The sequence below is a fragment of the Carassius auratus genome, chromosome 14 (assembly GCF_003368295.1).
Source record: "Carassius auratus strain Wakin chromosome 14, ASM336829v1, whole genome shotgun sequence".
Lineage (NCBI taxonomy): Eukaryota > Metazoa > Chordata > Actinopteri > Cypriniformes > Cyprinidae > Carassius > Carassius auratus.
In genome coordinates this window covers 28,295,298-28,310,290 of record NC_039256.1, presented here as the reverse complement: position 1 = coordinate 28,310,290, position 14,993 = coordinate 28,295,298, and the positions used below count along the sequence as shown (strand labels likewise).

Sequence of the window (14,993 nt, the reverse complement as noted above, 5' to 3'; positions counted from 1 at the left end):
AGAAAGACGGAGAAAGGATGCACACTAAAGAGATGCAAATAGGGAAGAGAAGGGGGGGAGCAGATAAATGAGGAAGAGAAAATAAAGATAGAAAATTGAGATTGGTAAGAAAAGAGAACAGTAAATTACTCAGGTGGACTATTTTATCTATTTTTGTTTCATCTTAGGTTCTTCCACACACACACACACACACACACACACACACACACACACACACACACACACACACACACACACACACATATATATATATATATATATATATATATCCTTATTTATTGTATAATTAAGTATTATGGTTTTATTTTTAATTGCATATATTGCATATTAATAGAAAATATTTAAATGAGACTTTTACTTTAAAAAGACATGCACCAGAGGAGCAGATGCAGTGAAGGAAAAGCTAGATAGAGTTGAAGTTTTAGAGAAACAAAAAAGAGAGTGAGATGGAGGTGGAGCAGAAGGATAGAGAACAAGGTTGTCATAATGCACTACATCTCCTCTGGCCAGACGGAAAGAATGACCCGCTTAGACACGAGGTGAAGAGTTCAGCCGCTTCAAAGAGGTCCAGAGCAACCGCAGCCCGCAAAGAGACAAGGGAGAGCTGATCCCAAACCAGCGGCTGAACAGCCTCTCAATAATTCAGCACATCATGATGCAATGCTCACCTCAGCTGGAGAGAGAAAGCGAGAGAGAATCAGTGCTCCACATGCCCCTGAAGAGGCTACTGGAGGGATGTTGGGTTGTGCGTGATGCAGGAAATGGTCAAATGGCCATGCAGGCTTCACAGTGGTTTCATTTCTTGGGTATCTACACTCTAGATTGGTGAAAAGGCTGTCTTCTTGCAGTTGTAAAATACACATGGGGACAATCTGGGTGAGTATTAGGGCTGTGCAAAAAATTGAATGCGATTGTCATGCACATCTCACTAGTGAAGACGCTTCGGTAATTAGAAGTATATCTCCAGCACGTGCGTTCGTTATCGGGGAACCTCCTGGAAACGCGATTGGGCTAGTTTTGGAGTAGTTTTGAGAAGCAACTGGGAAGGATTTGTTGTGAAAACCTGGCAACCCTGATCTGAACGCATATGCTTGAGGTATAATTCTAATTAAAGGAGCGTCTTTACTGATAAGATGCGCATGGAAATCACATTTGATTTTTTGCACAGCCCTAGTGAGTATGGTCTACCAGTAGCCCAACAACAAAGTAGTCTAAGTGTGTGTGTGTGTGCGTGTGTGTGTGTTGGGTTCTTCCTTTTTTGGTTTATTTTTCAACATGCACAGTTTAAAGCAATGATCTTAGAAATGCAAGCTGTCTGAGCAGGTTAGTATGGCCTTTTTTAAAACATTGCATCAATACCCCCCCCCCCCCCCTTTATTTTTAACAGCCACAAAGCCCAACTTTTGTAATGAATCCACAATCAACAATCCAACTTCTTTCATCTATAGATTTCAACATAGTTGCTGTTGATCTGGCAATGCTTCTATTACTATCCATAGTCCGTGGGTTTGTTTCTTTAGAGCACTATTATGGGCTAAATTGAGCCCATTTGTAAAAAGGTTGAATCAAGTCAAGAGGTTCTGTTCCAAGTATCACCATTCAGGAGATCATCATCAGTGATCACTCTATCAAAAGATTTCAACATTGGTCAATTAGAAATCTTCTTAAGTTTAAGCTTAAGGACTGTGAGCAACATACTTATAATGCCACATTCTGATTGATATCAATGTTTCTGACAAATAATGCTGCTGCAAGAGTCTTAACCCTTGATTGGCCCTTTGCCGTACAAGAGCCCTTAAAAAAAGTGTTCATTCATAGGTTTTGCACTCCAATTTTAAAATACTAATACCATATATATAAATATATATATTAGATAGATATATATATTTATTAATTTAAAGCAATGCAATCTTAAAACTTCTCCCGTCTGTTCAGAAGAACTTCTGTCTGGTTTCATTATTGATACCATGGTCAAAAGAGTGCTGCATCCAGAGTTTATCAGTGAGTCGAAAACAGACCGTTCACAGCTAACAGACTTTTGTGGGCAAACTCTCCTTTTGTAGACTGCCTCGGTTTTGGCTGTTTCTTAATATTGCACAGGAATAAAATAGACATATCAGTGCGGTCAGACCATCACATAATGGAAAGATGATGTACTGCTGATGTAAAAACCTAGGCTATGCCTGAGTTTAACAGATGCACAAATGTAAAATATACATTTTAAATGTAAAAAATAAAAATCATACATGGTAATAAAATACAGAAAAATACATTTTATGTTGTGTACCATCTAAAGCAATTCCACCATCGGAGGAACACTGGACTAGTCAATAAGAAGTTTTTCATATTCCTTTTCTCTATAGACATTTCCAACACTGAAAACAAAAATGGACACTGCTCTTCTATTGAAGGCCATCCACTGTCAAAATAAATTACTTGAGAAATCAGTTCTAAATATCAAACAAATTCCAGCTCATTGGAGTATGATTCTGAGAGGGGACTTTTGAGGTCATGGCCACCCAGCAGCCTACCGCAGCATCTCTGGCTGGCATGGCTCATGTTGTCTTAAGGCCCCGATATACTTCAAACCAAATTGAAGAACCAACTCTTATGACGTCATTTTGAACAAAATCAAGTTTGAAACAGCTGACCAAAGTAAACTCTCTGGGGGATTTTGTTTTGGCTCCTAAAAACCTTTGAGCTTCCATCGGTCTGCATCGGTTAAGCATGGGTGTGTAATGAAACTCCACTTTCTTTGACATGCAGTGTTTTTTCTTCCCGGTTTCTTTCTCATTCCACGGAGGTCAGACAGAAGAAGAACATCTCCTAGTCACTAGTAAGCAACATGAACACACTGGAGTGTCGAAAAGCTGAGCTGGCACAAATATATCTGCACATTCACACTTCACATAAAGGACTGATTATGGAAATCGAATGGTTCTTTATATTGCAAACATGATACTTGGCTCTGAACTGCTGTTAATCATTATTCTTTTGTCTATAATATTCTGAGCATTGAGGCCTGCTCACACCTAAGCCCGTTTCACACTGCATGTCGGACCCGCAATATTTCCGGAACATTGCCGGGTCGCCTTCTGTGTGAAAGCAACCACGTCCCGGGATCAATTACCGAATTGAACCCGGGTCGGGGACCTAGTAACATTGCGGGGTTCGACCCGGGACGAGCGCTGTGTGAACAAAAGCCAGATCTAATTCCGTATCGATGTGATGACGCGTCGGCTGTTTTGAAGGAAGATCAACGTTCGCGACGAAAACACATGTGCAAACTGTAATGAAGCAGAGATCAGTTAGTTCCTCACTTTCCGTGCTGACGCCGAGATCGTTTGCTTGCTTCAGTGAAAGTATAACATGCCTAGCGTTGTCGACTCGTACATTACACGTCACGCGCTGATGTCACGTGTCGTTACGGGATCTTCAAGGGTTGTGTGTGAAAGCACACACATATCCCGGGTCATCACTGGCAGTGTGAAAGTGCAAAATCTAGCGACCAGGGAACAATTGCAGGAACACTTTACCCCTGTATTTGCCAGAATGGCAGTGTGAAAGGGGCTCTAGATTGCCTACACTTCTTAATTTCATCGCTGTGTTTAGGGGATACATGCGCGCATCACAACACATGTATGTTTACATTAATCAACACCCTGCCTCCAGCAGCTCGGGGGTGTTGGAAATTTCGGAAACAGTATACCATCGCTCAGCCTTTTTGAACTTCTTTTTGCCCGCAACCGAAGAATGAAATGAACTTCGTTTGAAGTATATCGGGGCCTTTACTGCTGAGCTCTGTGATGATGCCTCTAATTGGCTTTGGGTATAGTAGAAAAAACCAAGAACCTGGCAGAGAAGAGAAAGAGATGACCAGGTCAAGAAACAATCCCCCTTTGAAAATTCCGCAACTGGATGTATCTATGTCTGTAGGGACAAATACAGGTTGCGCTTTGGAGGATGAGAGAATGGCAGTCCTCTCTTAGGTCCTGTGTGCCCCCCAGGTGCAGCAGGGTCCATCTGTTGAAACCCAGGACCTGCACTGAGGGACTAACACAGCAGTGGTAATTAGCCCCAGGATGCAAACAGCTACCATCAAACAGATGTGGGGGAAGTCGACACATTGTTAACTGGTTTGATGGGTGGTGGGGGGTGGAGGTGACCTACTTTAAATCATGTGATGCAACACCTCATAATAGGATGGCTGCTATCCACACCATGAAATGAACTAACAAAAATTGCTTACTGATGCCTTGTCAGGGCCAAATCACTACAAGCCAACTAGGGCCAGTGGTCAGGTTCATCATTTTTCGGTAACTTTCACACAATGGGACCATGAATTTGGACCACTAATCTCCCGGACAATCCCTCAGGAGCCACCTGGAGATAAGTGTTATGAGCAGATGCAATTGTACTTCTGTGGCAGAGAAGAACTACTGTGTCGTGAACAATCTGATCCGCCTGTTGAGTTCAGTATACATAGAACACCAATGGGTAGTGATTTTTAAAAGGTTTATCAAGCATAAAAAATATAATAAGTATAAACACGTATAGCTAAGCATTAATGTAAGGTAAGATAGCAGGCTAATCCTTTGGTGGTATGCTAAGCTAGTATGTATGGAAGCGATATAAAGCGATTGTATCTTTTAACAAGACTTGAATTAAACTACATGATTCAGATGGATTTGTTTTACAGTGCCTTCTTTTTATGTTTTACAGATTTCTTTTACGGCGCCTAAATCTTAGATTTCAACAAAAATATCTTAATTTGTGTTTTGAAGATGAATGAAAGTCTTATTGGTTTGGAATGACACAAGGGTAAGTAAACAATGTAAATGTTTATTTTGGGTTAAAAATCAATAAATCAATGGCACGAGGGAATGTCTGAATACAACGTGGCCAAGATTTAACGAAGACATAGTAATAATAGTTATATAGTTATAACTGACAATTGATGAGGATTGTATAATTTTTTTAATAATATTGGTCTTTAAATGCAAGATATTTAAAGTGTACCTAAAGTATATTTGCAATAATTCCACTTTAGTGCTATCAGATATACTTAAGTATTTCTTTAATTGTGCCGAAGTAATGCTGAAGTCCAACTAAAGTGCATTAAGTGTGAATTTAGTTGTTCAAATTTAGCAGACTTTAAATAAACCAGTTTAGTATAGTATATTTCAGTTGATATTCTGCACTTGAAAACAACGCAATGGTGATCATGTCCAGTATAAACACTTAGTGAGCGCCATGAGTTTGCATTCACAGTCTGCGGAGGTTCACATGACAGTGCCAAACGACCCTATAAACAGCCACTACAGTAACACAACCCACATTGCATGTCATGTAAAGCCATGTTAGATAGCCTTAAGAAGAACGAGGGGGTTGTCAAGACATCCTCTCTCAGCAGGGCAGTGTGCTTATGAACATATGAACCAGACGGAGTTGACCTTCCCCCAAAATGACCTCTCAAGACTGCATCACACACACAAGACCACAGACTATGTCATTGTTTCCATGGCACTGATCCCCAGCCTGTAGCTAGCAGAACACGGCTCTTTAGATCCTCTTGGTTGCATGTCGGCATGCCGCGGTGGCCGCACTGAGACGGATCTGCGAGGCCATGTCGTGTAAAACTGCTTCAGCTTGACAACAAACAGGCTAATTGGTCCCTGTTCCTGGTCTCTTGAGACGGAGAGAGAGAGAGGCTGAGGAAACACATCCTGGAGGTGGGGTGAGCTGGAAAAAGGCTCTCGCTTATAGTAGCACATGGAGTTTTGATGTGGGAAGTCACAGAGACCTCTCATTGAGCTTTCAGAACACATATAACACACAAAAACAATGTGAGTGAAGCATACTAGTCCTTTTCTCATGTCTTACTACTTTCCATACTCATATACGCAAAGACTGGTTCTCTAGTTCATGCGCACACTTTCACTCACTCTCTGGGGAAACGTGACCTGGGGCTGTGCAGTCAGGAAGCACACGTGTTAAAACCAGCTCTCTCTTGGCTCGGCTGAGTCACGCTGAAGTGTAAGGAATCATGGGGAGGGAGCAGCAGCAGCTGGTGTGTGGTGCCCGTCAAATGCGCTGCTTTAGAGTGAATCACTCCCTATCATCCTCTGTAATGGACTCTAGATCTTGCTGTCTCTCCCTTTGACAAGTGCTTTTCTCACTCATTTTCTGTTCGTCTGTCTCTTTCTCCAGCTCTTTTATTACCTTGCAAACACGTCTAAAATCCCACCTCTTTGATCTCACAATTATTTTCTCAAGACCTGATGCATTAAAGACTGTAGCGTTCTACAAAAAAAGAAAGATGTGGTTATTTTTTTTCACGTCCTTTTGGATGGATTATTATTATTATTTTTTTTTATTGAATATTGAGGGTTTTTTTTAATAAAGGTTTTAGGGCTGGGAAATAAAGCTTTTAAGTTCCACAATGTTATGCACACTGTCCACGTGAAGTAATTTAAGTTATCGGTACGGTCCACTGATATTCAAGCTCACTCTGTGCGTGCCGCTTAATTTTTGTGCATACAACTGCACATGCACAAGGAGAATGTTGTTGAGACTTGTTGAGAGTCCACTAGGTGTCAAAGTTGTCCATTCGTGCTCGTCCGTGGTTGAATACACGGTGTGGCACAGCTGTGCACAAGATGGAGCAGAATTTGGAAAATGAATTTCACTTTTATGTTGGCTTTAAAGGGTTAGTTCTCCCAAATATTAAAATGATGTCATTAATGACTCACCCTCATGTCGTTCCAAAACAGAAATAACAGAAACTACGACTTTATTCAGCATTATCTTTTCTTCTGGGTCTGATATGAGCACGTTCACAGCACTGCAGTTTAGTGATATCCGGTTCATGAACTAATCATATGATTTAACCGGTTCTTCTTGAACCAGTTCATCAAATCGAACTGAATCGTTTGTAACGGTTCGTGTCTTCAATACGCATTAATCCACAATGACTTAAGCTGTTAACTTTTTTAATGTGGCTGACACTCCCTCTGAGTTCAAACAAACCAATATCCCGGAGTAATTAATTTACTCAAACAGTACACTGACTGAACGGCTGTGAAGAGAGAACTGAAGATTAACACCGAGCCAAGCCAGATAGTGAACAAAAGATTGACTCGTTCTCGAGTCAAGAACCATTTCTGTCGGACACGTCCGATTTGAGAACCGTCATTTCGTTGAGCGCAAAAGAACTGGTGAACCGTTTTCTTCAACCGGTTTATTGAATCTAACTGTCCGAAAGAACCGGTTCGCGGAGAAGAACCGAACTTTGCATCACTACTGGTGATTTGAAAACTGATGCAACCAGTTCTTGACTCGACAACGATCCGGTTATATCAAATGATTCGTTCGCAAACCGGATATGACCAAACTGCAGTTACAGCTGTTTTGAACTCTCACAACAGACCCGTAAGAGAAGACAATGCTGAAGAAAGTCGTAGTTTTTGCTATTTTTGGACCAAAATGTATTTTTGATTCTTCAAAAAATTCTAACTGACCCTATGAAGTCACATGGACAACTTTGATGATGTTTTTATTACCTTTCTAGACATGGACAATATCTCTCTCTCGGACTAAATCTAAAATATCTTAAACTGTTATTAATGACATAATTTTAATATTTGGGTGAACTAACCCTTTAAGGTTTTTAATAGTACTGGGAATCAATTTTGATTATTCAGTCTGATTCATGGAGACACCTAAATGACAGTGCAGTACAATGGCAAAATAGCCAATTCAATGCGTTTGTCGGATTTGTTTTTTGTTTACTTCAAAATCATTAAAGAATTAATTTTTTAAACCCATTTCTGACTAGTATGAGAAAGCATTTTTTCTTTCTTTCTTTTTTGGTGCTGTGGTTTTGTGTCTGACATTCGAGTTACGCAAGATCACACCTGGCTAGCAACACTACCATGTTCAGCCACCTTCTCCCCATATTTTTCCTACCCTATCTCCACATTCTTATCAATAAAGCATTTTTTCCACAAATACATTTCCATCTTTTTGGTGGTGAGTCCATTTCAACTGCTTTTAAACACAAAAGTGTACACGAAATGGAAGTGACAGAATACTTTTCAGACCTGAACTTTTTCAATCCCCTTGTATTGTAGAGTTCAAATAAAGATTGAACCAGGCCCCAAAACAGCAATCAGTGGGTTTATTTTGGCAGAGGACTGCTCAGGATAAAAAGCACATTGACTGAGCAACATGAAAACGAATTGACCCTTTTCCTTCTGCCCAGAACACACGAGTGAGTGGAATGGACAGTAGCAGGTCAGAGAGAGAGAGAGAGAGAGAGAGAGAGAGAGAGAGAGAGAGTGCAAAACAAAGAGGGAGTGAAATGGTAAAAGAAAGAAAGAAACAAAGAAAGAACAAACACAAGCAAATATAAACAGCCGCTGGATATTATGATGACCTCACAGCATTTTACATAATTTGACATAATGTATAGACATATTTCTGATGTAAATATACAAACTTTAGCTTATTCTATAACCTTAGTAGGACTGTTGCATTAAGGGTCTTCTACATATGACCTTAGCAATGTGTTGAGAAAAAAGAAACAGAATGCAAAGCACACACATCTCTTTCACACACACCTACCCACTCAATCCTCTGGAATCCTGTGAATTCAAGCCTGAAAATACACATACACATCTGAGTGCATGCACTAAAATACATCTGCTGACCTGAGAGCTTCATAAGCAGTTCAGAGGCCACTTTGACGTTGATGTCCTGGCTAAGTAGGCTGCTCTTGCCCAACATCGGGCTCCCCTCCTCTCGTGGCTTGGTGGACCCTGGAGGTCCTTCTTGGCAGAAGCTATAGCTTGGTCCCCTCTGAGAGCTGAGGGGCTCTTCCGCCTGGGGCTCCTCTTTGACACAGAATGGACCCTTTAGGGCCTCCTTCTGGTTCGCTGCTGTAGGGCAAGAAAAAGACAAGCAAGAGTTTTGAGAACTATGTCCTGAAGCCCAAATTTTTGTTGATAGCAACACGGAATGTGAAGATGTGACTATACTCCATGTCTTCTTAAGCAATATGAAGGCTTCGTTTGAGGAACAGACCAAAAATGTGTGTTCTGCAGAAGAAATAAAACCATATGGTTTGGATTGACTTAACTGCAAGTAGAATGTGACAGAAATGTCCTTTTTAGGTGAACTAACTCTTTAAAATAAGATATTTAAATATTATGGGTAGTTAGTTAGTTTAGTTAAGTCTGCATCAATGCAGAAGATAATTTGTTTTTGTTTTTTATGTGCTTTTATTAATAACTATTTGTTAGCAGTCTAGCTTTGGTTCCATATTAAAAGAAGGGAAACCTTTTGAGAAGACAAGATAAATAGATTAGGAATCAATAGGCTAAATGATGAGCCTTCTGTGCTGGACCCGAAGCCCAGCGGAAACAATTTCACAAGCAGTTTTATGCAAAATATGGACTGTGTTGTTTCTGAATCATCAAACAGTGTGAACATCTAAAAGTGTGTTGACTGTCTGTAATTGCACGTAAAATGATTGGTGATGATATATTTCTGCTGAATTCAGAGGAGAGTAAGACACATTTCTTTTCTCACTCAATATGCTGTAAAAGTGGGCCATTTCTAATCAGGCGCCAATGAATAATTAATATTCTTATGCATGCCAGGAAACTAGATCTTTTTGACAAACACGTTTGTTTTATGTGATGGTTATGACTTTGTTTTTATACTTACCTAATGAGATTTTATTCACCCTAATATTATTGCTAAACCTTTTGCATTTTTAGATAATAAAAAAAAAAAGTATGTAAAAAATAATTGTGGTCAGTAAGATTGTTAAATGTTATTGAAGCAGTCTCTTATGCTCACTAATGTCAGATCTATTTAATCAAAAGTACAGTAAAGGCAGCAATATAGTGAATTTAATTATCAAATAAATGCTGATGTAAGTATTAATTTCTTTCAAGTGTTTGAGCGGTAGAGTACATAAGGTTGGGTTTGGGGAAAAAAAAAACAATTAAGTAACCATATCATGCAAAATAAAGGTACAATCAAACTGTCAAAGATCCAGATCAAATGAGTTTAAGTGAAGGGTTACAGTACAAAATGTACATATTGATAATCCAGAAAGTGTTAATGGTGCATTGAAAAAGGTGAAAGTGCACAAGGGATCAGACGGGAAGTTTTGAATTTGCTCTCTGACTAGGTGTGCAGATTCCTTTTTGCTTCTGTTTTAGATTTTAATTAAAACATGATGTATTAAGTTCATTAAATCTTTCTCCTTGTGGATATTGTTGGCTGGTACCCTCAATGCTGGTGATTTCAGGTTTTAATAACCTTTTAGAAACATTTGTTCCCCACAATGTAGGTAAAACCTATGACTATAAACTAAAAAACACACCTCGCACCATACGTGCACTATAAAATCTGGACCTTCTTCTCTTTATTTACCAGCATTCCACACAATAACATGAAAAAAAAAAAAAAAAAAAAAAAACGTTGCTCAATAACTGATATCTGATCATTTACAAGTGGAAAGCTTTTTAATCAAAATGTCTTAACTCAATCTCCGATGGAACAACTGCGGTCTGGTGACACGTCAGTTTTCACCAATTAATAACAACTTTCTTACAATTGACCTCAAAATCGCATTCAGATCTGCCTCCATCCAACCCACCAACCAATCCTTTTTTTATCCTTTCGATACTACATTTCACTCCAATATACATCACAATATGGAAGAAAAATCTCTTGCTGCTTCCGTTTCATTGCGACTTTAAGTAACAGAGCCTTTGCACAAAACATGATGCATTTCATTCAGTTATTAACATCGTAAATCTAACAAGTTTGTTTGTTGTTGTCACTTTTAAACATTTCAAGTACATTTTTTTAAATGTACTTTATGTTTCATTACCTATTATTACCCATTCTTTTAAAGTAATAGAAAGGCTGTCTGTTTTTACTTTTGCTCCTGGAAAAAATGGGAAATGTAAAATAATAAAAATATGACCACTATATAGAATTTGACTTATGCTCTGCCTTTGAAAACAGCCAGAAATGTGAAAAGGCTCCATTTTAAAATCTAGATGATTTCAGGTTTTAGTATCATTGTCGGGACATTCACTCCAAACACCTTTTCCGTGTTTTAAAACCTTTCATTAACACACACTCTCTCTCGATATCACCCTTCCCCTCCTGTTCAGTCAGTCTTTTCTATGCAAATGCTTGCCCATCCGCATCCCTCCCTCCCTCCCTCCCTCTCTCACTGTTCCTCCTTTCATCTCTCTTACAGATCATCAGTGATCACTCAGCCCTCCTGTCTCTACCACACTCCCCTCAGCACTCATCCGATCTCCTCGCAGCCCCAAATCCGAGTACATGCACCACCCACAATGGCGCTGACTCTTCTCATCAATCTCCTCGAGCTGACCACCGCCTCACTTTGATGACTCTGATTAATGGTGCATCCGTGATAGCACTGAAGGTACAGTCAGGTTAGGGGACAGGACACGACTACGAGCTAAAGATCGTAGAGAGCCATTGGGAGAGTTTATGACCCTCGCGTGAAGAGCGCAGGAGGTGGTGTAATGTGGTGGCACTGGCTGGAAATATCAGCAGTCAGATGTCAGCGGACGGACTTAGCGTGGTCCGGTCAGCACCTGGAAGGGCATCCTCTAATTGAGAGTGTGTCGGGTCGCGTGTCCTATCAGAGGGCGTACAGCATGCGCATAAGTGACCTCTCTTTCGCAGACATGTAGAAAAGTACAAGCTGGAGACGTGAACATGGAGAAACAAAGTCACACCACTCTGGTGACCTTTCGGTTTGCAGCTAAAAATAGAGCAACATTTCCATTCGAATTCTTGTTACAGAGAGCACTGAATAATTTATCAGCTTAATCTGCCAGCTAAATTTATTTATTTTTTTCTCATAAGGCATGAATGTCTCCGAAATACCAAAATTAAGCTCAATGAAAATAAGCGCTTTCTGTTTACCGTCTCTTTTATTAGACTTTCATAGAAGAGTAATCCCCAAGTGCCTATCTTGATCTTTCAAATTGCGTCCTGCCATCGAAATCATCTTTGGCATAATTTATTTTCTACCGTGGAGGTCTTATGTGAAAGCCGCCATCTTTCTAGCTCCATTCACACAGTCAGTGTTCAGGATTGTGCAAAGGCATTTCCAAACAAACAGGTGTGACACTTAAACTGTTCTGGTCATATAACAGCACACAGAAGCGGCTCAAATACTGCATGTATGGGCAAATAACTGCAGTCATGCCCCTGTGAATATGCATGTAACCATAGCAACAGTGACTGAATGATGTATCTAAGATAACAACTCCCATAAACCAGAAAGCCTTACAACTGGATCCAATCAAGGAGTAAGTTCATCAGACATGTTGTTCCAAATATGTATGACTTCATTTCTTCCACGGAACGAAAAACGAGAATGTCAGTAATGGAAAAGTTTTGGTTACATAAAAAAAAAGAAGCAAAAAAGAAACACTGAGACATTTCTCATAATATATTATTTTATGTTCCGGAGAAGAAAGTAAGACATAGAGGTTTAGAACGACACGAGGGTGAGTAAACAATACACACATTCATTTATGTCAAAATTGTCTGATCTCCATATCACACTTTCTCTACTGTTCTGTGGAGCTCTTAGGCCTGGGGAAAAAAATCCTGCCATTTTTAGTCTTTAGATGGCATTTAATGCTCTGAAATGGTATAATATATATATATATATATATATATATATATATATATATATATTTTTTTTTTTTTTTTTTTTCACAGCCATAATTTAGACCAATTCAAGATTACATAGGGTAATATACAATAAAAAAATAAAAAAATAAAAAACTAGCTAAATTAATAAAGGCATGTTTTCCACATTTTTCACTAAAATAGCTAATGTAAGAATATTTAAACATTGCTTTAATTTATTCTGGAAGACAGAGGGCACCGTAGCGCACAAAATTAACATATACATCATAGAAGTAATAGAACTCATGATATTCCAGGAAATCCCTAATATGTACAGAGACATCCAGCTATGGCTGCGTAGGGTTGGGAAAATCCAGGAATTTTCAGGACTGGAAACTTTCCATGGGAATTCATGGGAATAAACTGGGAATTAGCAAAATTGCAGGTTAGCCTTAATTTAATGCCGTTTCAGTTGAATTTCTACCCTGCACATTTCTCAGTCACATGCACACACAGCACACACTACTTTCTGCAGGGCCATTGAGGCCACAGCCCCTACATGCACTGTGCTTTCCTCCAAAACATGCACGGATCATTTATTGAATCCTACACACAAAAAAAAATTCAAATTCTTGGCAAGTATTCATGTTAATTATATAAATATTACATACATTTATTTTTAAAACATACTTGTGTGGTGTGTAAGCTATTGTGCTACAAAAATGACAGAATTACAGAAAACATGAATATTGGTGAAATATTGCAACAAAAATAATGTGTTTAATATACTTTAAAATATAATGTATTTCTGTGATGCAAAGCTGAATTTTCAGCATCATTACTCCTTCAGTCTTCAGTGCCACATGATCCTTCAGAAATCATTATAATATGCTGATATATTATCAATTTTGGAAACAGTTGTGTTTCTAAACATTTTTTTTAGAACCTTTGGTACTTTTTTCCAGGATTCATTAACGAAGTATCACAACCCCCCATTTTATAAACAAAAATAAAAAAGTATATTTATGTATTTGATACAGTTTCTATAAATGTCCCCAAATTTCCAATTAACTCGCATAAAGTTTCCATCTTCAAATATTTTCAAAGTCCCCCTGGGAAGTTTCCAGAAACTTTTTCTGTCTCTTTTTGTGATAAGAAGCCACATCAGTTCACAAAAGGAAGTTATTTCAGACATTTGACTGATGTCTGACTGATCACAAGAGAAGATGTTTGGGTGTGTTGCTTTTTCAAATGCATGTTGTACGTAAGTGGGAGGCGTTTCCTCAACCTAAAGTGTGAACTTTGTGTGAACACACAAACAGGTAATATGAAGAGAAATAAAATACATGGAAGGAATTTAAATGCAATTCACAAGTGTGTATTGAACCGTGAATGTCATACCAAACAATTCAATATTATGTTGAGAATTGTGGAATCCCTACAATATTAAACTAAATAAAGTGCCAAAAAGAGATGCAATGATGAAAAATTACTGATGATTCATTAAGATATACAATATAAAAGAACTTAGCTCCTCAACAAACTAAATAATTTTGAATACAAGATACGTTATTTTTTTTTCCATTCAAGTAAGTGACTCTGATTATTGAATACAGTTGTCTCTTTCATTTATATCACTAAAATGTGTGAACATAACCACATTTTGCGCTCTGAACAGCACAGACAATCATATTCAGTTTTTGTCTGAAAGCAGCCTCTCTCTCAATGTCTCTTCTCTTTCTCTCTCTCTCTCTCTCTCTCTTGCTGTTACTGGAATGAAGCCCCTGGTCAGTGTTACATCAACACTGGGGCCATCTCTGCTCTCGTCGGTGAGGCTGTCATCTGCCGTTGCTGTCACCTGCCTCCTCATCTCTGTGGGTTGATTCGTTTCTCTGCTGGGCGCTTGTCCAGTTCCCTGTCACCTCTCACTCTGTTGCGGCTGCCCACTATTGGACCACTTCATTAGCTTCCCACCTCTGTCACACAGCTCTGCTCCCAGCTTTGACAATTGGTCAGTGCTCCTGCCGAGGATGCCTTAACGTGGCAGGTTAAGGGGGCAACAACAGCCAACAGTCTGCTACGGTACGAAGGCTTTGCTACATGAAGCAGCAACGGTGCAGCCACACATCACTGGACGCTGGATGCAGCAGGGGTCCTTTACAAGTGCAGACGCAGCATGGTGGATGAGGGAAATGGCTGGCGAGGACTTCAAGGAACATATGAATGAAGAAGGGCATACAAAAACCATGCAGATGGAGAAAACAGTCCAGCGTCTGTTCGCTCTTTGG

The 14,993-nt window shown here is 39.3% G+C and overlaps 1 protein-coding gene across 7 annotated transcripts in view; it reads right to left on the bottom strand.

The window, feature by feature from the left end:
* The window catches only part of LOC113114230 (zinc finger protein 827-like), a 70,615-nt gene that overhangs the window by 24,618 nt on the left and 31,004 nt on the right, over positions 1–14,993 (bottom strand). For all 7 annotated transcript variants that reach the window (XR_003293690.1, XR_003293691.1, XM_026281073.1 and 4 more), the window contains exon 5: positions 8,712–8,939. Coding sequence is in view for 5 of the 7 variants with exons in the window: in XM_026281073.1 (XP_026136858.1) it covers positions 8,712–8,939 (228 nt within the window). In the remaining 2 variants the exon portion in view is untranslated. The remainder of the gene's footprint in view (positions 1–8,711; positions 8,940–14,993) is intronic.